This window comes from Callithrix jacchus, chromosome 1, assembly GCF_049354715.1.
Source record: "Callithrix jacchus isolate 240 chromosome 1, calJac240_pri, whole genome shotgun sequence".
NCBI lineage: Eukaryota > Metazoa > Chordata > Mammalia > Primates > Cebidae > Callithrix > Callithrix jacchus.
In genome coordinates this window covers 190,552,619-190,574,574 of record NC_133502.1, presented here as the reverse complement: position 1 = coordinate 190,574,574, position 21,956 = coordinate 190,552,619, and the positions used below count along the sequence as shown (strand labels likewise).

The window sequence follows — 21,956 nt, the reverse complement described above, 5'->3', positions numbered from 1 at the left end:
TTCTATGATGTCTAAAACCTAAGTCCATATGTTTTCAGAGATAATTTAGCTGCTGAATGCCCAGGGAGTGATAATGTAGTTCCTTATTAGATCCAATAAAAGTAGATAAGATGATCTATGCCCAAGTCACCACTCTTTGCCACTATTAGTTACAAAATCTTCAAGCCCCAAATAAGCTCATTTTAATTATTCACTTTTATGTGAAGTTACAACAAAATGAAAAGTTACAACCATAAATGAAAAATTCTTATTTCTTTGGTATCTCTGGCATCTACCATACTTTCTCCTTTTGCCCATGTAGTTCCTTCTGCTCAGAGTAATTTCTCTCTTCCTCTACTCCTATTGGAACCCTGGCCATCCTTCAAAGCCTTGTTCAAATTTTACTTCCTTTTTGTGGCTGTTTCTTTTTACTCTGGTGCACATTGCTGTTCTCCTCCTTAGAGTATCTGTTCCTAAAATTGATTAATTCAAGGAAGTTTAGCATGTAATTGTTCTCTGTTTCCTGTAAGTCTGTATGTTAGACTTATATGCCTAGTCAGGCTATAAACTTCTGGAAGGTTAGGACTGTGTCTTGTATTACTGCTTTTCAGTATTTTTTTTTTTTTGCATAACCCCTAAAATGATTTTGAAACACTGTGTACTTCCTCACACATTTTTAAGTTGATATGTAAAGTTTTACAGGTACAAATAACTGCAGAGGATATAATTCTGGCACATTGTAAATATTGATATTAAAGACAAAAGAAAAAACAAGCAAACTGTTGAGTTATATCAATCTTTTAAATGTATTAAAGGAACCTAAATATCACTGTGACTGATACCTGTAGTCATTCATCTGAAAAAAAAATACATGAAGTCCTTAACTGTTAGAAATTTTACAATATTCCCTTTTCTCTTTGAAGTCATATTTTTATTCCACATTTCTCACAGAATTTTATTCTAATATAAAATATTTTTATGCTTGTAAATCTTCTCTACATCAAATAGATGTAAAATTAAAATTATTTTTCTAAATTTTCTCTGACCAAAGAAATTAATATTTCTTCTAGATTGACTTATTACAATTATTGTTAGTATGCAGTCAATCAAAACCACATAAATGCATTATAAATTTGTATGAATATTTGTCAAATATAAAGAATAATTTTATTAGAAATACATGCTTCGATGAGATACTCAGAACTGCTTGTTTACCCACATAGGAATGTGACATTGCTAGCTACAAGCAGGGCTCTGCAGAAATCCTGCCTCTGCTTTATTTACATTGGTGTAAATATAAATGCTGAGAAAACTTGTTCACCTAAATTATAGGTAGGACAAGAAGGTGCTTTATTATAGCAGTCAATCAATTCTATGAATTCCTTCCAAGTAATATGCTGAAAATTATATAATGATTTATTATAAAAACTATTTTTATCTCATGTTGACTGTTAACTTGATGTAGTCTTTCTTCAGTGTTTCTGAGAGCAAAGAATTGGAAACATCCTACTTAGAAAAAGACTTACTAAGCAGTCATAAGGAGTAATTTATCAATTCTGGGAACAATACCAGAATAATCCTTAATAAAATTTATTAAATATTAATTAAACCTGTTATACTTTAACCCATTATACTCAGAAAGTGCAAGAAAAATTAAAATATTAATTGCAATATACCTGTCAATACAATTTTTTTAGAAAATGATTTTATTGTATCATATGCTTTAAATATGCTTTCATCAACTCTGTAGAACCTCAGATTTGGTTCATCCAATTTTTGGAAAATATTTATCCTATAACCTAGTTGGCAAAGCCAACTCTCATTGTCAAGACAATTAGCCAAATCAGATTTAAAGTTTTTTTCAGAAAATATCTTACTTTATTCAAATAAGTGTATAAATAGATGTTGTCCTCATTGTCTTCATACTCCTGAATCCTTTTCTAAGATGGATTCCAAAGGCATGAAGCCTCATCAGGAGTTTGTTGCATTGGTGACATATGGTGCCCCTGCCTCCCAAGCTTGCCTGGCTTTGCTCCCAGGGGACCCTTCCTTAGGAATGATGCATTCTTTGATAACAGGTGAGGAATGAAAAACACAAGGACATTAAATGAAACTTGTCATCTGTCCTACTGCCCCATACTGTATCAGAATACCAAACATGCTGACGTGGACCAAAATACCTTGTTATGTATGCCATGCTTTCCCATTAAAATAAATGCGTGGACAGGACAGAACTTGAAGTTTCTCCATCAGTTTTTTTTCTGCTTTGATTAGAGGCTTCCTCTATGTTAGTATTTTTAACTATTGTTTGGTGCCTTAGAGGTTCTTATGCTTGGGAAGAGGTATCATAATAAGATGGGTGAGGATATGCCTTTCTTCTGTAAAATGGGAGAAAATCAATTATTAGAAGGAAGGGGGAAAGAACTAGCTTGATACCTCTGTGTAGCTGCATTTGCAAGCAGATCAGTTTTTGGAAAGAACGTAGGTGGAAGTTGTGGATCTGGAAGTGGATTCCTTGAAAACTGTCTATGCCCACCTAGCCCTTGGGAAGTCTTTACATATCCCCAGTAGTGTGTATATACCAAATTGAAGGTAGCTTTCTTACACTTATTGTACCCAATGATATGCTGAAATAGAGTTGCTACTACTTTCAGATTAGACTTTTTAGAGTTGGTAGTAATATATAGTAATTAACATAGGAAGGGAAAGATTAGGACTGTAAAAATAATGTTTAGCAAAAAGATATAAACAGAAATATCAGTTTATTTTCACCGGTTGTATTAGTGCATTCTCAAATTGCTACAAAGAACTATCTGAGATTGGGTAATTTATAGGTTTAATTGGTTCATGGTTCCACAGGCTGTACAGGAAGCATGTCTGGGGAAGCCTCAGGAAACTTACAATCATGGTGGAAAGCAAAGGGGAAGCAAGAATGTCCTACATGGCTGGAGCAGAAGGAAGAGAGCAAAGCGGGAGGTTCTACACACTTTTAAACTACCAGATCTCATGAGAACTCACTATCACAAGAACAAGGGGGAAATCTGTCTCATGATCCAGTCACCTCCCATGGGGCCCCTCCTTCAACACTGGGGATTACAAATTGACATGAGACTTGGGTCATGTCACACAAATCCAAATCATATCACTGATCTATTCTCTTATGTTCAAAACAAAACTTTAAAGTTGTGCTGAGTTCTTTTATCTAATAATCTATACATTTCTGATTAGTTTCTCTTAGAACACATCAAATTCACAGTGCAATAATAAAGTTCTTTAAAATACTACTTAATTATAGCTCTCATTCCTGCTTTCCTAAAATTTTATTTGAATAGTTTTCACTTTTTCAAATGCTGTTTTCTATATTATATTACACCTTATTTTTTAAAAAAAGATGACTTGGTAATATTGTAAGAGTTGTTAATGTGGGAAAGGCTTAGAACAAAGATTTTAATATTTATTCTAGGTTGACTTATTGTTAGTATACAGTTAATCAAAACCACATAAGTGCATTATAAATTTGAATATTTGTCAAATATAAAGAAAATTCCTTAAGAATTTAAGTTGTATTTTTAAAATCAGTCTGAACTTCTCACTTATTACAAAGAGCCATATTAAAGTGACTAACATTCATAGGTTACTGTTGGCAGATGGTTTATATTTAGCAGGGAAAAAAATGTATCTTCAGAAGTGATTAACTTATACATTGTGAACTAATATAAAAACATAACTGTGTTTTTCCAAGTAAAATCTTAGCTTTATATTGTTGACAGAAAACGTGTGCAAGGCAGGATTGAAACAAGAGTATTGCCCAGATATTCATTATCCTACAGAAACTATGTTGTCCCAGGAAACACTTCGACTCAAGATTGAGGGTTGGAAATCAACAGAGGTAAGTCACTGTCATAGTTTCCTATAGCTCCTGTAAGAAATGCCTTAAAACAAACAAATGTATTATCTTATAGTTCTGTACGTTAGAAGCCTGACCCAGAGCTCACTGGGCTAAAAGCAAGGTGTCTGTAGGGCTGTGGTCCTTTCTGGAGGCCCTACTGGACAATCCGTGTTTATGTTTTGGGTTTTTGTCTTTGGCAGCTTTGCAGAGAAATTGTGCTTGTCTTTTAACTTTGCTTTTGGTGTCTTTTGTTATACAGGGCTTTAAATATTAATAAGGTCAAATTGTCAAAGTTTTCTTTTATGGTCTGTGCTTTTAAAAAAAATCTTAAGGAATTCTTTCTTACCCTAATAAAAATCTCTTATTTTTTCTAATTGTTGAGGTTCTTATGTCCTCTAGAATTTTCCTATATAGTATAAGATAGAGTTCTTTTTTGTATCCTTGTAGATTGGCAATATTTAATTTATTGAATAGTCTTTTTCTACTCATTAAAAATAATTCTTGGCTGGATGCGGTGGTTTATGCCTGTAATCCCTACATTTTGGGAGTCCGAGGCGGGCGGGTCACGAGGTCAAGGGATTGAGACCATCCTGACCAACATGGTGAAACCCTATCTCTACTAAAAATACAAAAATCAGCTGGGCGTGGTGGTACGTGCCTATAGTCCCAGCTACTGAGGAGGCTGAGGCAGAAGAATTGCTTGAACACGGGAGGCAGAGGTTGCAGTGAGCCGAGATACTGCCACTACACTTCAGCCTGGGGACAGAGGGAGACTCTGTCTCAAAAACAAAAAAATTATTGTGAAATAATTATATACTAACAGGAAGTTGCAAAGATAGTACAGAGTCCTGCGTGCCCTTCTTCCAGTTTGCACTGTTTGCATCTTATATGGAAATAATGTTGGCATCCTGTATGGTTGCAGTGCAGCATCAAAACCAGGAAACAGATATTGGTATATTCATGCCAACTAGACTACAGACCTTTTTCAGTGTTCAACTTTTCAATCCACTATTCAGTTTTTTAAACTTGCATTTGTGTTTTTGTGTGTGTCATTCTATGTAATTTTATCCCATGCATAGATACATGTAAACAGGACCACAAGGAAGATATGGAACTGTTCTATCACCACCAAAGAAGTGCCTTATGCTACCCACCTGACTTCCAACCCATCCTCTGGCAGAAACTAATCTTTTCTCCATCCCTGCAGTGTTTGCCATTTCTAGAATGTTGAATAAATGGAATGAGACAGTATGCAACCTTTGAGATGAAATTTTTTCACTCAGTGTAATGTTCCTGAGGGCCGACAGGTTGTTGAACATATCAGTAATGCGTTTCTTTTTGTGGCTGAGTACGTTCCGCTGTCAGGGTTTACTGGATTTTGTTCAATCTTTCACTTATTGGAGAATATTCAGATGTTTCCATTTTTAGCTCTTATGGATAAAGTTGCTGTGAATATTTGTGTCCACATTTATGAGTGAAGTTTTCCTATCTTGGGGATAAATGTCAGAGACTTGTAGGGTTGTATGGTAAGTGCATACCAAGTTTTGTAAAATGGTCAAGCTATGTTCCAGAGTGGCTGTACCATTTTATATTCCCATGAGCAATGTGTAAGAGATTCACTAGCTCTGCATCCTAACCAATTTTTGGTATTACTGCTATTTTAATTTTAGCTCTTCTAATAGGTCTGTAATGATATCTCATTGTGATTTTAATTTGCATTTTCCAAATGGCTAATTATGTTGAATATCTTTTCATGTGCTTATTTGTGTCATTATAACTTATCTTTGACCTTATTCCTATTTCATATCTTTTATCCACTTTCTAACTGAACTTTTTTTAACCATTGAGTTTTGAGTTCTTCACGTATTCTGGTTATAAGTTATTTGTCAGATACGTGATCTGTATATGTTTTCTCTCCGTTTGTGGCTTGTGTTTTCTTTTTAGCAGTGTCTTTCATGGAGCAAAACCTTAAAATTTCAATGAAGTCAAATTTATTAGTTTTTAAGAATCATGCTTTCGGTGTCATATGTAAGAACTCTTTGCATAAACAAGATCACATAGGTTTTCTCCTAAAAGTGTCACTTATGTTTAGGTCTGTGATCTATTTTGAATTAATTTTTGTGTAAGGTGTGAAGTATAGGTCAAGGTTCCTTTTTTTTCCCCCAAGTATATCTAGTTGTTTCAACACCATTTGCTGAAAAGACTTAAATTTCACTACAGCACGCTTCAGTGTGGTTTTCTTTTCTTACCTCTTTCTCACCCATGGGAGAAAGGAGGATTTTTCATCTCTATTTAGTCCTGTGAAAGTTATCTCGGATTTTCTTCAAATATTTTCTACTGTTGATTTTCACTTTTTTATTTTTCTTGGACTCTTATTATCTGGATATTAGTAATTCTCTTTCTATCTTTATAGCTCTTCACTTTTCTTTATAGTTTCTATTCGTTTTCTCATTTTTCTGTGATTTCCTCAATTTTATCTTCCAGCTCAGTCATTTTTTATCAACTATATCCATTCAATTTTTAATCTCTTCTATGTTCTCAATTTCAACTATTCTTTTTATATGTAAGATTCAGTATTTCTGTTTCTTCTTTGTATCATCTCTTTCTGTTTCATGTTACTTAGATCTTTATTTATTTTGGTATGTTTAGTAAACTTAAATTTTTGGTCCATCTTTTCTAATATCTGCGCTTCTGATGAAATCTGTGACTCTGTTTTTTATTTTTCTTTGAAATAGTTATGCTCCTCTAATGACTGGTTATCTTCAGAGGTAATATCTGCTTGTTTTAGGATTGCTGAAGGCTAGCGCTTAGTCTGTGTGCTCCCTATCAGCTTAAGTGGGAGGTGCGGGAAATGGACTCTAAAGTGGAAAGCATTTCTTCCTCTTTGCCCCCAAAAACCAGAGCTAATCATTCCTCATCCTAAGTATCCGTGCCTCGAGTTAGGTCTTTATCCTTAATATCTCAAGAAGTAGTAGCCTTAGGGAGAGACACTTCTTAAATTGCAAACCACATGCCCATCTGGGGGACAGGAAGAAGAAGGATTAAGAGGCATCTTCCCAAGCCTACCCTAGTCCCTACCAGATGTTCTCAGCTCCGTGCCTACCCGGCTTCTGCACAGACTGGAAGGTACTACTGAGTACAGCTGCCTGAGTCACAGTAGCTGTGGAGGCTGGTTCCAGGGCAGGGAATGGAGTGTCATTATGATACCTTCTTCCTGTGTTATCCTGTCACTGCAGACTCCCTTCCTTCGGTTCTAGGATAAAGTCAGCACCAACACCCCTACTCACTCTCACACAAATGTAGTAGTTCAGAAGAGCTCTGTGTCTCCCCAGGGGACTTTCAGTTTCCTTCTCATTTTGATGTCATTCCTTTACAGTACCTCCAGGGCTGGTCTTGAGAGAGGAGCCACCAGAACCAGAAGCAGGACTTGCTGTTCTTTCTGCAGTGTTCTCCGACCTTCTCAGACATAATACCTACTTAACTCCTGTTTGCACTTCCACGTGACAACTTATATCTCTAATTTTGGCAAATAGCTCTGCAAACATTACCTTTTCTCCATTTTCTTACAAAATTTTTTCTGCTTAATTTCCGTTTTACATTGGGTTACTCTGTCATTTTCCATCTTTCAACTGCTTTTTAAAACATTGATCATCTCATATCTCCATGCTGCACTGTAGTTAATTAGATAATCTTCCAATTCATTTAATCTCCTTTCATAGGTGCCCATTTAGTATTTTTTCTGTCTAGTGAGGTACGTTTGTCTGTGTATATTTATTTATTTATTTATTTTAGAGACTAGGTCTCACTCTGTTGCCCAGGCTGGAATGCAGTGGAATGATCATAGCTCACTGTAATCTCAAACTCCTGGGTGCAAGTGATCTTCCCACCTCAGCCTCCCAAGTCACTGGGAGTTCATCACTACGCCTGGCTAATTTTTAAAATATTTTGTAGAGACAAGGTCTTATGTGATATTTCCCAGGCTAGTCTTGAACTCCTGGCCTCAGGCAATCCTGCCTTGGCCTCCCGAAGCACTGGGATTACAGGCATGAGCCACCACACTCTGCCAGGTTTTTATTTCAATAACTCTGTTTTTCACTTAGAGAACCTCTCATTGCTTCTTAACTGTATCCATTTGTACCTATTTCACATCTGCCTGTTTTTATTACTTGATTTTTTATTACTGTAAATTAAATGTTATCTTTTCCATTATCTTTTAAGACTACATGTACTCACTTTTAAATACTTTCTAGATTTCTTTATTAGATTGACTTTTTCCAGAAAGTCAATTTTCTGTGTTTTAGAATGTTGGATTATAAACTCATCTTAAGTAGCTCAAGTTTTGGTTTTTGTTTGTTAATCTTTCTCTCTGTGTGTGTCCTTTCTCCTTCCTGCTTAACAGTTTTTCGTTTGCCTCCTCCTGACACCTGGAACTATTCATCCACATTCAGGACCTGCCAGCAGCTTGGCATTGCTTTCTTAGGTGGTATCAGAGATATTGCAGATCTGGTCCCTAGAAAAAAGGGTGCCGTATTTTAATTGCTAGAGAAGTCTGTGCCCTCTCACCTATCCAAGTCTGATACTTTTAAAAGCCGCAAACCCAGGCTGTGATTGATGACAGGTTATTTCAGCTTCCTTTGTAAGTGGGGATCCTGATGCCCGAGCATAATTTCAAGGAGGGGGCCCATATTCAGCACTCCCATCTTGAATTGACACTGTGGCCTTCAAGAGTTGAGCTCCTTATTTTCTGTACCATTTTCTGCACCTAGAGCACCAAAGGTCCACAGTGTCAACCTCTCCTTACCATTATTTGTTTCTGTTCTATGAAGATGTTAATCTTGATTTTGAGCATGACTATATCTTTTCAATTTTCACATTCGCATTTTCTGTCTCATGGCTCTGTGTTTGGAGAAGGGAGGTATCCCCAAAGTATGAACCTACAGAACCATCTTGGCTAGAAATCTGTTTCACTCATGACCGTGAAATTATCTCGTTAATTCATTTTTCTGTTTATTGTATGTTTCTCCCACTAGAAGGAAATCTTCTTGAGTAGAGACCTTTTTAGTCTTATTCATTGCTGAATCTTCAGTTGACAGATTTTTGTCAACTGAAGAAATGAATGAATAATAGACAGTAAATGAACATTAGCTTCTCTTTTTTCTTCTGTGAAAGACGCATGTTTAGTCTTCTGCTCAGAGTGCTTTGTTTAGTGTTCCCTGCCACAATTCCTATGAGGAAGATTGGAATTATTTTTTGACTTGCTGTTCCTGATGCCTTTCCCCAACCTAATTAGGTGTTGGATTCAGTTGTTTTTCTAACAGCTTAGAAAGGTATGTAAAACTAAAATTTTGCTGTTCTTTCATTTTGTAATAGTTCACTGACTGAGGGGCTGGGCATGTTGGCTCACACCTGTAATCCCAGCATTTGGGAGGCCAAGGTGGATGGATCACTTGAGTTCAGGAGTTTGAGACCAGCCTGGCCAATGTGGTGAAACCGTCTCTACTAAAAATACGAAAATTACTAGGCATGGTGGTGCACACCTGTAATTCCAGCTACTTGGGAGGCTGAAGCAGGAGAATCGCTTGAACCTGGGAAGTGGAGGTTGCAGTGAGCAGAGATTGCACCACTGCACTCCAGCCTAGGTGACAGAGTGAGACTCCATCTGATATATATATATGTATGTGTGTGTATGTGTGAATATACATATATTCACACACACAATGTATACATATACATGTACATATATATTCACACACACACACACACAGAGGTTATTTTAAAAGATAAGACAGCTGGGCATAGTGGTGTGTGTCTGTAGTCCCAGCTACTTGTGAGCCTAGGCAGGAGAACCATTTGAGCCCAAGAAGTTTGCAGCCATAGACAGTATGCTGTGATCACACCTGTGAATAGTCACTGCATTCCTGCCTAGGCAATGTAGTGAGATTACATCTGTAAAATAAATAAACAAATAAAATTTTAAAAGACATTAACTCAAAATGAATTTATTGATTGACTTATTGACTGAGACAGTCTCTCTCTCTGTCGCCTAGGCTGAAGTGCACTGGCACTATCTTGGCTCATTGCAGCCTCCACCTCCTGGGTTCAAGGGATTCTTCTGCCTTAGCCCCCCAAGGAGCTAGGACTATAGGCACCTGCCACCACCCGCAGCTAATTTTTGTATTTTTAGTAGAGATAGCATTTCACCAGGTTGGCCAGGCTGGTCTTGAACCCCTGACCTCATGTTATCCACCCACCTTGGCCTCCTAAACTGCTGGGATTACAGAGGTGAGCCACTGCGCCCCACCAAAATGATTTTAAAATTTGAGATCAGTCAATTTTCTGCTGATAGCTGTTGCGGTAGAAAATAGACCTGAATAATCCTGTGTGATTTGAAACCAAAGAAATAAAATGTCACCTAGTTTTGTTTTGTATCAGTCTTTAAATCCTGATTACTGTTTCTTTCTTTCTTCAGAGAAACTCACTGTTACTGATCTACATCATTCTACATCTTATTTCAGTGAGAAACAATGGTACATTTATCTCAAAAGAAGTTTAGAAGCTGGATTTTCCTTTTCAAAGCATCACTGTATTATAACAATATCTCATTATCCTCTTGACAAGCATCTCTTCCTATTACTATTAGGCGCATTTGTTACATTCCAATATGTCCTCTTCAGTAATCTGCTCTTGTAGAAGACAACAAAAGCTAGCAAGTTGAACAGTAAATCTAATTGTTGTTGTCAAATGTACTATATTCACAGAATGAGAAGTAAATGATTGCTTAGGCAGAATGAGGGGCACTTAAAATACTTCTTAAAAATTTAAATAGAAACCTCTTTAACTATTCTTGTTTTATAAATGAAAGAAAAATTATCTTAAATGCAGTAAACAAAATTTATAGCAGAATAGAGCTTTTAAAGCAGAACAGTGCTTAAGTGTTACTTTCAAAACTAAGGGAAGACTTTAAATGTATGACAACACATGTATCTGTTTCCTCTATACATACTGTCCAGAATTTTTATTATTAGATTTGCTAATGAATAAAGCTATTTGCAGCTTTTCATCACCTCAAACGACCTTACTTCTTTCCTGTTTGAGGAGATTCAGCAATGAGGTTGTGATTTTTTTGGTTGCAGTTGTTTCCATAGAAACAGATAGAGATGCTATGAATTGGTTCACACAAAATTAAAGCTGACCAAAACCTTCAGTCTAGTTGCGATTTACTAAATTGATAGTGATACACAATAAATGTTTGTTTCCTACTGCCCTCATTTGTTATTTTGCTAAATGAAGAGTGTACATTTTTATCTTTTGGTTTATTGGCATGCAGTTTATTATATTTCCTAAAATTTGATCTCACCAAAGTTGTTAGAGAAATGAGAATTATGTTTATTCTAATTATGTTAATTCATTATTCCTGTATCTTTTTGCTACATTATTGTTTTATGCTTAAAAGTCTTTTCTTCTTTTCTTTTTTTGAGACAGAGTCTCATTTTGTTGCCCGCAGACTAGAGTGCAGTGGCACAATCTCGGCTCACTGCAACCTCTGCCTCCTGGGTTAAAGCAATTCTCCTGCCTCAGCCTCCCAAGTAGCTGGGACTTCAGGCACATGCCACCACGCCCAGCTAAATTTTTCTGCATTTTTAGGAGAGACAGGGTTTTACCATGTTGGCCAGGATGGTCTTGACTTCTTGACCACGTGATCAACTCACCCTGGCCTCCCAAAGTGTTGGGATTACAGGCATGAACCACCATGCCTGGCCCTTTTTTTATTTTCACGCTTGTGCCCTTGTTACTTCTTTTTAAATTAGAAAGTACTTATTGAAAAATGTTCAGACAGCATCAAAGGGTAAAAAGTGCAGAGCAGAGGGGCTCCTTACTCCTCCATGCTTCCCGAGTTCCTTTCTCTACAGGCAACTCTAGCAGTTTTCAGTGATTTTTTGTGTCCACACATTTCTTTTACTTAACTGGTCTTATTCAATATGTATTTCTTGGCAGGCTTTGAACTAAACAATATATCATGGACATCTTTTTGGATAATAAATGTAATCATTCAATGTATATTACAAAATATGTTTTTTTTTTCAGTAAACTACATCTTACAGACATTTTTCTGTATCAGTACACATTACTGTGCTGTATTCTTTATATATATACACACATACATATATATAATTTAACCATTTCCTATTGGTAATTACTTATAGATTTTTTCATGATTTTGCCTGTTAAAGGAAAGTTGCAATAGTAGCCCTTGTACATATATTTTTGTGATGCTGTCTCAGAGGGGGAATTGCCGAGAGGTTATACTTATTTTCAATTCTGAAAATACTGCCAAATTGTCCTCCTAAAAGTTATACCAGTTCATACAGTCTCTCATATTGATTCTCCTCATCTTTGCAAATACTGTTATCAAAAGTTTTCATTTTTGTCAATCTGAGGGGCAGAAAATTTTTATTTTAATTTTTCATGTGTTTATTGGGCATTTGTGTTTCTTTTTGCTGTTAACTCTATTCATGCCCTTTGTTTATTTTCCTGTTTGGTTTCTCACCTTTGTCTTACCAATTCCTGAGAGAAATTTGTGTATTAGAGAATTAGAGAATTAGCCCATTTCCTGGTTCTTCATTTTCCATTTAATTTAAAATTTTTACATATAGCTTTTTTTTTTTTTTGCTTTATAGAAATCTTTATAAAATGTTTATAAAATCTTTATAAAATGTATTTTAAAAATCTTTACAAAATGTTACCCTGGGCTGGGCATATTGGCTCACACCTGTAATTTCCAGCACTTTGGAAGGCCAAGACAGGAAGACTGCCCAAGGCCCTACCAAAAAAAAAAAAAATAGTTGGTCTTGGTGGCATGTGCCTAGAGTCCCAGCCACCAGGGAGGTTGAGGTGGGAGGACAGCTTGAGCCAAGATTGCACCACTGCACTCCAATCTGGGCAGCAGAACAAGACTCTCCCTCAAAATTAAAAAAAAAGTCACTCTGGTCTTTTTATTTTTTTTAACAGGCTATTTTTTCAGAGCCACATTAGGTTCACAGAAAAATTGAGCGGAAGGTAGAGAGATTTCCCCTTATGTCCTCTGCCTTTCCTACAAGTACATTCTTCCCAGCCCATTAACATCCTATACCAGAGTGTCAAGTTTTTTACAATCAATGAATCTACGTAAACACATTATAAACACCCAAAGTCCAGTTTACATTAAGGTTCACTCAACATGAACAAAATGTGAAATACAGCCAAAGCGGTGGTGAGCAGGAAATTTACAGCACTTACGTTTATAATGTAAACATTTAAACTTAAAAAAAGAATTTTTAATGCTTACAATATAAAAGAGGAAAAGTTTGAAATCAGTAATCTAAGTTTCTCAGGAAACTCAGAAATGCGAAATAAATGCACAAGGAATAGAAGAAATGAAATCATAAAGAACAGAAATTAATGAAATTGAAAACAGGAAAACAGAAAAATGAATGAAACAAAAAGCCTGTTCTTTGAAAAAAAATGATAAATAAGTAAAAGTAATAAAAAATAATTTAAAAAACAGTAAGACTGACAAAGATAAAGAGAGAAGACACAAATCACCAGTATCAGGATGAGAAGAGATAACCACTGCAATTGCTTCAGCTCTAAAAGGATAGTAAGGGATTACTACCAACAACTTTGTACTTATGGGCCAGGCATGCCCATAATCCCAGCACTTTGGGAGGCTGAGGCAGGCAGATCATTTGAGGCTGAGAGTTCAAGACCAGCCTGGCCAACATGGTGAAACCATGTGTCTACAAAAAATACAAAATATAAAAATTAGCCGGCCTTGCTTGGTGGTGCACACCTGTAGTCTCAGCTACTCAAGAGGCTGAGGCATGAGAATTGCTTGAATCTGGGAGGCAGGGCTTGCAATGAGCCCAGATTATACCATTGCACTCCAGCCTGGGCTACAGAGTGAGTGAGATTCGGTTTCAAAAAAAAAAAAAAAATGTATAAACTTGACAATTCAAAAGAAATAGCATAATTTCTCAGAAAATATAAACTACCCAAACTTAATGGCTCTATAATCATTTTAAAAATTGAATTTGAAGTATAAGTCTCTTGAAAAAGAAACTTCCAGGCCCAGATGGGTTTTACTAGAGAATTCTACCAAACATTTAGATCAAAATTAGCCTGGGCAACCTAGAGAGACCCCATCTCTACCAGAAAAAAAAAAAATAGCCAGGTACGGTGGCACACACCTGTAGTCCAAGTTACTTGGGCGGCTGAGCTGAGAAGATCACTTGAACCCAGGAGTTTGAGACTGAAGTGAGAGTTGTGATTGTGCCACTGTACTTCCAGCCTGGATGACAGAGTGAGACCCTGTCTCAAAAAATAAAAAAAAAATCAACAGCCATTTTACACAATGTCTTCCAGAAAATGGATCAATTCATTTTATAAGGCAGATATTACCCTGATACCAAGTTTAAACAAAGACAGTACAAAAAAAGAAAACTACAGACCAATATCTCTCATGAAACTAGATGCAAAAATTCTTAACAAAATGTTAGTCAGTTGAATCCAGCAATATATAAAAGCATACAGAAATCAATTGAATATCTACATATTAACAATGAACACGTGGAAACTAAAGACAATACCATTTGGACCAGACATTTGACAAGGTATTAAAATGCTTCAGTATTTTAATGACTAAGTATTTCAGTTTAGACCTAAACCTTAGAACTGGACAAGCAAGATCCCTAAAAGGAAAAATATGATACATCAGACCTCATTGAAACTAAAAACTTTTGCTCTACAAAAGAGCCTGTTAAGAGGATGGAAAGATAATCTACAGACTGGGAAACAATATTTGCAAACCTCGTATCTGGCAAAGGACTAATATCTGGAGCATTCAAAGAACTGTTAAAACTCAGCACTTTAAAACCAAACAGTCCAATTAGAAAATGGGCACATGTTATGAATAGTCATTTCAGCAAATACAGGTGGTAAGTAAGTGCATGAAAAGTTGTTCAACATTATTAGCCTTCAGGAAAATGTAATTTAAACATGGAATGAATATCAAAATGGCTAAAATAAAAAATAGTGACAACACCAAATGCTGGTGAAAATATGGAGAAACTAAAACACTAATATATTACTGGAAGGAATGCAAAATGGTACAGCTACTCTGGAAAACAGTTTGGTAGTTTTTAATCTAAACGTGACTACTGTATGAACAGCAACTGCTCTCCTAGGCATTTATAGTAGAGAGATGAAAATTTAGGCTGGCGCAGTGGTGCATGCCTATAATCCCAGCACTTTGGAATGCCAAGGTTGGGTGGATTGTTTGAGCTCAAGAGTTCAAGACCAGCCTGGGCAACATGGCTAAACATCATTCCTACAAAAAAAAAAAAAAAAATTAGGCATGGTGGTGCATACCTGGAGTCCCAGCTACTTGGGAGGCTGAAGTGGGAAGATCACTTGAGCTTGGGAAGTTGAGGCTGCAGTGAGCCAAGGTGGTGCCACTGCACTCCAGCCTGGGCAATAGACTGAGACTCTGCCTCAAAAAGAAAAAGAAAATATATATTGTACAAAACCTGTACATAAATGTTCACAGCAGCTTAGTTTGTAATAGCCAAAATCTAGAAACAACCCAGAGGTCCTTTAACAGGTTAAACTATGATACATATCAAGGGTGCTACTCAGCAATGAAAAGGAAGAAACGATTGCAATGAAACAATTTGGATGAATCTCTAGGAATTATGCAAGGCTAAAAAAGCCAGTCCCAAAAGGTTATGATTCCATTTATATAGCATTCTTCAAATGTCACAACTATAGAAATGAAGGACAGATTAGGAACAGATTAATTCTGTTGAGGGAGTGTATGTCTATAAAAGAGCATCAGAAAGGATTCTTGTGATGGTGATAGAAATGTTCTGTATCTTGACTATTTCAATGTCAATATCCTGAGTACAATATTGTACTATAATTTTGCAAGATGTTGCCTTTGGAGGAAACACACTAAAGGCTGCATAGGCTCTATTATTTCTTACATGTGGATCTAAAATGAGCTCAAAGTTGAGTTTTTAAAAGGGGCAAATCACTTTGGAAAATGGTTTGGTGGTTTCTGATGAAGTTAAAAATAGACCTGTCCTATAACCTAGAAATTCTATACTACTACCATGTAGTAGCTAGGAATAATGAGTGCATTTGTCCAAGATTTATACAAGAATGTTCATAGTAGCTTTATTCGTAATAGATTAACTTGGGAAGTAATCTCTATATAGTAGAATGGATCAACAAATTGTGATACATTCACATATTTTGCTGTGTAGTCTCTCCCTCCTTTCTTACAGGTAGGAAGGGAGGAAGGAACTACACAGCAAAACATAGATAAATCTCATGTACATGTTGAGCAATAGGAACCAGACATAAAATTATACATGGTATATAATTACATTCATATGAAATCCAAGAACAGGCAAAACTCATTAATGGTTATGGGGATAGAATAGTGTTCATAATGCAGGGTTGGGATGGTATCAGCTGGAAAAGAACTTCAAGGAACTTTCTGGGGTGAAGGAAATGTAGTTATATAGGAATACTCATATAATAAAAGTTATCGAGATCTATATTTAATGTTTGTGCATTTTACTGTATGCTAATTATAATGGAGAAAAATTATCCCTAGTTGCTAGAAAAAAAAGACATACCAACTAATCCCACTCTATAGACTTGGTTTGGATCAGTTTTCAAACAAGCTGTAGAAAAACCTGTTTATGACATTTAGGAGAAGTTGGAAATATGAACAGTTTATGATAACTGACGACATTAGGAGCTGTACAGTTGATCAGTTCGAAGAACTTATTAATCAGTTAGAGAGTGCTATCATCTGAATACTTGTTTCCCTCCAGAATTCTTAGTTGAAGTCCTACCCCCAAAAGTGATGGTATTAGGAAGCAGATCTTTGGGAGGTGATTAGGTGATAAGGGCAGAGCCCTCATGAATATAATTAGTGCCCTGATAAAAGAGGCCAAGAGAACTCCTTGGTCACCTTCTGCCATGAGAGGTTATAGTGAAAAAATCACTGTGTAGGAGGTGCGTCCTCGCCAGACATCAGATCCGCCGGCACCTTGATGTTGGACTTGCTAACCTCCAAAACTGTAAAATAAATTTCTGTTGTTTATAAACCACTCAGTTGATGGTATTTTGTTATAGCAACCACATGAACTAAAGCAGAGACATATACTGAAATAAGGGATTATTCTAGGATTTGCTTCGAAGTGAAACAGTTTGTCACAGATCACAAATGAGGCATGGTAGGAATATAAATGAAACAAGATTAGCCATGATTTGATTATTATTTAACTACATGATTGGATTGATTATCTATTGTGTCTACTTTTTACTTGATGATAAAAAGTTTAAAGTTTTAAATATGAATAAAAGATATATACAAGTGGCTTTATTATTACCAATGAGACAAAATAATTGGCCTCTGAGATAGTATGTTGTAAGGATGCTAAAGACAAAACCCTAAACAAAACCCTTGCTAACTATACAAGGTATCTTCAGCAAGGCGTGGTGATTCCCAAGGGGGGAGAACCTCCCTATACCCAGTAGACAGCCAAGCGATGTATGTTTGAGTTAATTAAATCAGAAATGTGTTTATGCTGATGTTAGCATATTTAGATATTTAGTAGCTCCATACATTGTCCAGCCAGGATATTGATTTTTTCAATTCTCGTGTTCTTGTGTTTTCTGTCAGGACCTGATACTGTTTTCTGATGATGAGCCAAAGCAGCTTATACCAGCAGCACCTCCTTCCATTGTCTCTCCAGTCACGTGCTTGTCAGAAGCAGCAGCAGTTTGTACCCTTTCAGGTGCAGGTAAATTGGTTAAGGAATAGGAAGTTTATTTTATTTGGTGAAATACAGCAACAGTTGGCTTCTGTTTAACTCTGTTAATGAGGGACAGGACTAGCATGGATAAATTCAACCCGCAACATGGTCCTATAATCTTGTTTTACCGTTTGTTTCAGTGTTTTCTCTCTTTCTGTTTTACTTTTTTCTTTTTCACTGTTTGTTTAAAAAATTGACCACAAGCCTTAAATCTTTTACAAGTAGTTTTAAAAAGCAGAAAATTAATTTTAGTTCAATTTTTATAAAGAATTTAAATTATAACCTCTTTCAAAAGCAGGCATTAAATGAAAATATGAAAAGGCAAGATGCACAGTAGCCATAAATGGGTTCGTCGTCTCTTGAATAATTAACATTAGAGAAAGGCACAGTATAAAATTATGCAAAACTGGCCTCCAATACATTACACGATTGAGTTCCATCTGGGCTCTGCGGTGACTCTGGATCCTTGAGGATCTGATGGACTCACTGTTGAGTCACTGCATCCTGTCTTTATTCTCCATGAACTCCCAACTTTCAATGCATTCTTCCTCTTGATTTTCCCTGAAAGTAGAGTGGAAGATCTTCCGCCAACATGAGAATGAAACGTTCTCATTTGTATCTTTCATCACCTTATACATCTTAGGTTTTATGTTCATCCCTTATCACAGAGGTGGCTTCTTTTGTTTTGAGTTGTATCTTCTCACTCTTCTTGGACCATGCCTCTCAAATTTCTCCTTACATAGATCTATAATATCCAATATGTATAAGTGCTATAGTCTATTAGTGTAGGTTTATTTTCTTTTCCAAATTCATGTTTATAGAGTTTTCTTGCAAAGCCAGTTGTGAGAACAACGAGGATATTTTAATAAACACAAAAACAAGAAATTGGGGATTAGAGTGATATTGGTATAAGGATGGCATTAGTCACATGGATAATTAGTTACACGTGATTATAATTTTTGGATGGCTTGCTTTGGATTCTTAGACAGATTTAGATCCAGAAGCTTGAGAGAAGAGCATTAAGGAAAATGTTTCTATATTCTGACACCCCCTAACATTTTTTTCTCCTAAAATTTTTAAAATAGACTTCCTTTTTAGAGCAGTTTTAGGTCCATAGCAAATCTGAGCAGAAAGTAAAGAATTCCCATGTACCCCCTATTCCTCACCAGAGGGGTGCATTTGTTACAATCAATGCACTTCCATTGCCATGTAATCTTCGGAAGTACATGTTTACACTAGAGTTCACTTTTGGTGTTACATATTCTGTGGGTTTGGATAAATGTAAAGTGGTGTGTATCCACCATGAGAGTATCAGACATAGTAGTTTCACTACCGTAAAAATCCTCTGTGCTCTGTCTGTTCATCCGTCCTTCCCTCCCACTAACCCCTAACAACCAGTGATCTTTTTACTGTCTCCATAGTTTTTCCTTTTCCAGAACACCAGATAGTTGGAGTCAGTTGGTATGTATGATTTTTTTTTTAACTCAGTAATTAACATTCAGGGTTCCTCCATGTCTTGTCATGGCTTGATAGCTCTTTTCTTTTTAGTGCTGAATAGAATGTAACACAGTTTTTTATCCATTCACCTATTGAAGGGTATCTTGGTTGCAGTTTTGGCAATTATGAATAAAGCTTAACATCTGTGACAGGTTTTTGTGTGGACAAAAGTTTTCCTTCCTAATATTTAAGTGAAATTGAGTATAAATGAGCATAAGAAGCAATCCTAAAGAGGAAAAAGTCAAAAACGTGTAGCTGGGTGGGGAGGTGAGATGATCCCACCATTTTACTTGGCTGGGACCCATCTTAATCAGAGGGGTGTTTTCTATTTGTAAGTCGTTCATTTCTGCAGTCTTTACAGGAGTCTCAGAGATATCTTGCTAAAATGTAGATCTTAGCATTTCACTTCCCAGCTTAAACACTTTCAACAGTTCTCCACTGGCAATAGGATAAATCTAACTTTTAAAATAGTACCAGGCAAGTACTTTTCATAGTCTGGTCTCAGCCAGACCATGAACTTCATCACCGAAAATTCCATTACTTGTATACTTTCTTCTCTCTAGAATATCTTTGTTCCAGTTACTTTGACTGTGTGATACATTGCCCTGAAACTCTGTGGCACAATCATTTATTCTGCTCAAGGATTCTTTCTGGGTCAGGAATTAGGAGAGAGCACAGTGGGAACGGTTTGTCTGTTCCATAATGCAGATCTAGCCTTAGCCAGGGAACACAAAGGCTGGGGCAGGAATCATCTAAAGGCTTGCTCACTCACGTGTCTAGCAGTTGATGCCGGCTGTCGGCTGGGGTCCTCAGTTCCTCTCCACAAAAGCCTCTTCATGTGATCTTTCTAGTAGGCTAGTTTGGGCTTCCTGACAGCATGGTGGCTGTGTTTCAAGGATGAGTATTTTGTGAACGAAAAGATCAGACATAAGTTGAATAATCTCAGAAGTTGTGCTGTAATACTTCTACCTCTTTCTGTTCATCAAGGCAATCACAAAGTCCTGCCCAAGTTTAAGGGGGTGGGGACACAGACCCCCCCAACCTCTCCATGGAGGATTGTCAATGTCACATTGAAAGAAAAGCATATTGGATGAGACATATGTTGGTATAGTCATCTTTGGAAAATATAATCTGCCACAATCTTCCATCAAGTTATAAATTCTTGACAAAATCCTTTTTGAATAGCCAGGCCCAATGAAAATGTGCAGTTGTGACTGCTATAAAATTTTTCTGCATGCTAAACTAGTTTCTCCTTTCACTGTGTTCCCAGAGGACTTTGCCCATGCCCCTGTTATACAGTTTATACTTTTTGTATCATAATTATTTTATAAACATTTATTTTAAGATTATATAAGTGAATATACTCTTAATTAAAAAAAATTCAAATATAGATAAAGTCAAAATCTCCCTTGACTGTCCCTTACCCCAACACAGTCCCCCTCCCCAGAGTGAACTAGTTTGGTGGTTACCTCCCATACCTTTCTCTGTGTATTACATACAAACATGTACCTTTAGAAATATATAGAATTGACTTTGTTTTAAAAGATTATTTTGCATTTTTCTAAAGTGTCCCTTAACTTAAGAATATCTCTTTGCTGTCCTTCAGTGTATGTCAATATGTAGAGATTTGCTATATTTTTTAAAACTCCTGCAATGCCTGGCTATTATAGATTATTTCCCTGCTGATGACATTTTGATGTTTTATACTTTTCACTGTTACAAATAATGCTTCGATGAATAACCTTGTGCACATATGTGAGTGTTTCTTTAGGGTGTGTTCCTAGAAATGGATTCCCTGAATCATAATTTGTGCCCATTTTCATCATAATTCATACAGCCAAACAGCCCTTCATAATATCAATATCAATTCACACCCTGGACGGCAGTGTATGAGACTGCCATTCACTCACACCCTCACCAACACTTGATGCTTTCAAGCCTTACGTTTTTATCACTTGGGTTAAAAGTTGCATTACATAGTAGACATAATTTGCATATATTCACATATTGATATTTCTCTTTCCTCTTTTGTGGATTGCCTGTTTTTTAAACTTTTTTTCATTTAAATTGATTTTATAGCTCTCTTGCTCTCTCTCTATATATATATATCTATATATATCTGATTCTTTCTCTGCCATTTATGTTGCAATTATCTTTCAGCCTGTGAACTGTCTTTCAGCTTTCTTAATGATGTCTTTGTAGGAGTTTTATGTTTTATTTAGTCATATTTATTCCTCTTTATCTTCATAGCTTTTGGTTTTTGTTTTTAAGGTGGCTTTTCTGATACTAAGTTTATAGAACATATTTGCCCATATTTTATTTTAATTGTTCTGTAATCCGTGTGCATTTAAAGTATTTGCAGATGGTTTTAGATAAGGGCAATGGGCAGCCAGTTGTCTCAACATTCACTGACCAGTCCATTTTTCTCCACAGTTTTGAAATGACTCTTTAACCTGCACTAAATAGTATCTGTTTAACAACTGTATTCTATTCCATTGCTTCACTTTTCTTGTTCTGGTCTGTTTAATTTTTTGTAACAATTGTAATCATATACCACAGTGTTAATGTATACTATTTTATTTCACCGATATTATCATAAAGGTCATTTAGGTTATTTCTGTACTTTTGCTATCATAAGCAATGATAAAATGGCATTATTTCCCCCTCCCAAATAAAATAGGCTTTATTTATATTTTTCTGTGATTTGACACAGATTCTAAAAT

At 36.1% G+C, this 21,956-nt stretch overlaps 1 protein-coding gene across 10 annotated transcripts in view; it reads left to right on the top strand.

Annotated features, from left to right (window-relative positions):
- Positions 1-21,956, top strand: part of ENTHD1 (ENTH domain containing 1) — a 131,318-nt gene that overhangs the window by 44,464 nt on the left and 64,898 nt on the right. For all 10 annotated transcript variants that reach the window (XM_035266262.3, XM_035266255.3, XM_078334408.1 and 7 more), the window contains 2 exons: positions 3,750-3,868; positions 17,604-17,724. In XM_035266262.3, the coding sequence (XP_035122153.3) occupies positions 3,750-3,868; positions 17,604-17,724 (240 nt within the window). The remainder of the gene's footprint in view (positions 1-3,749; positions 3,869-17,603; positions 17,725-21,956) is intronic.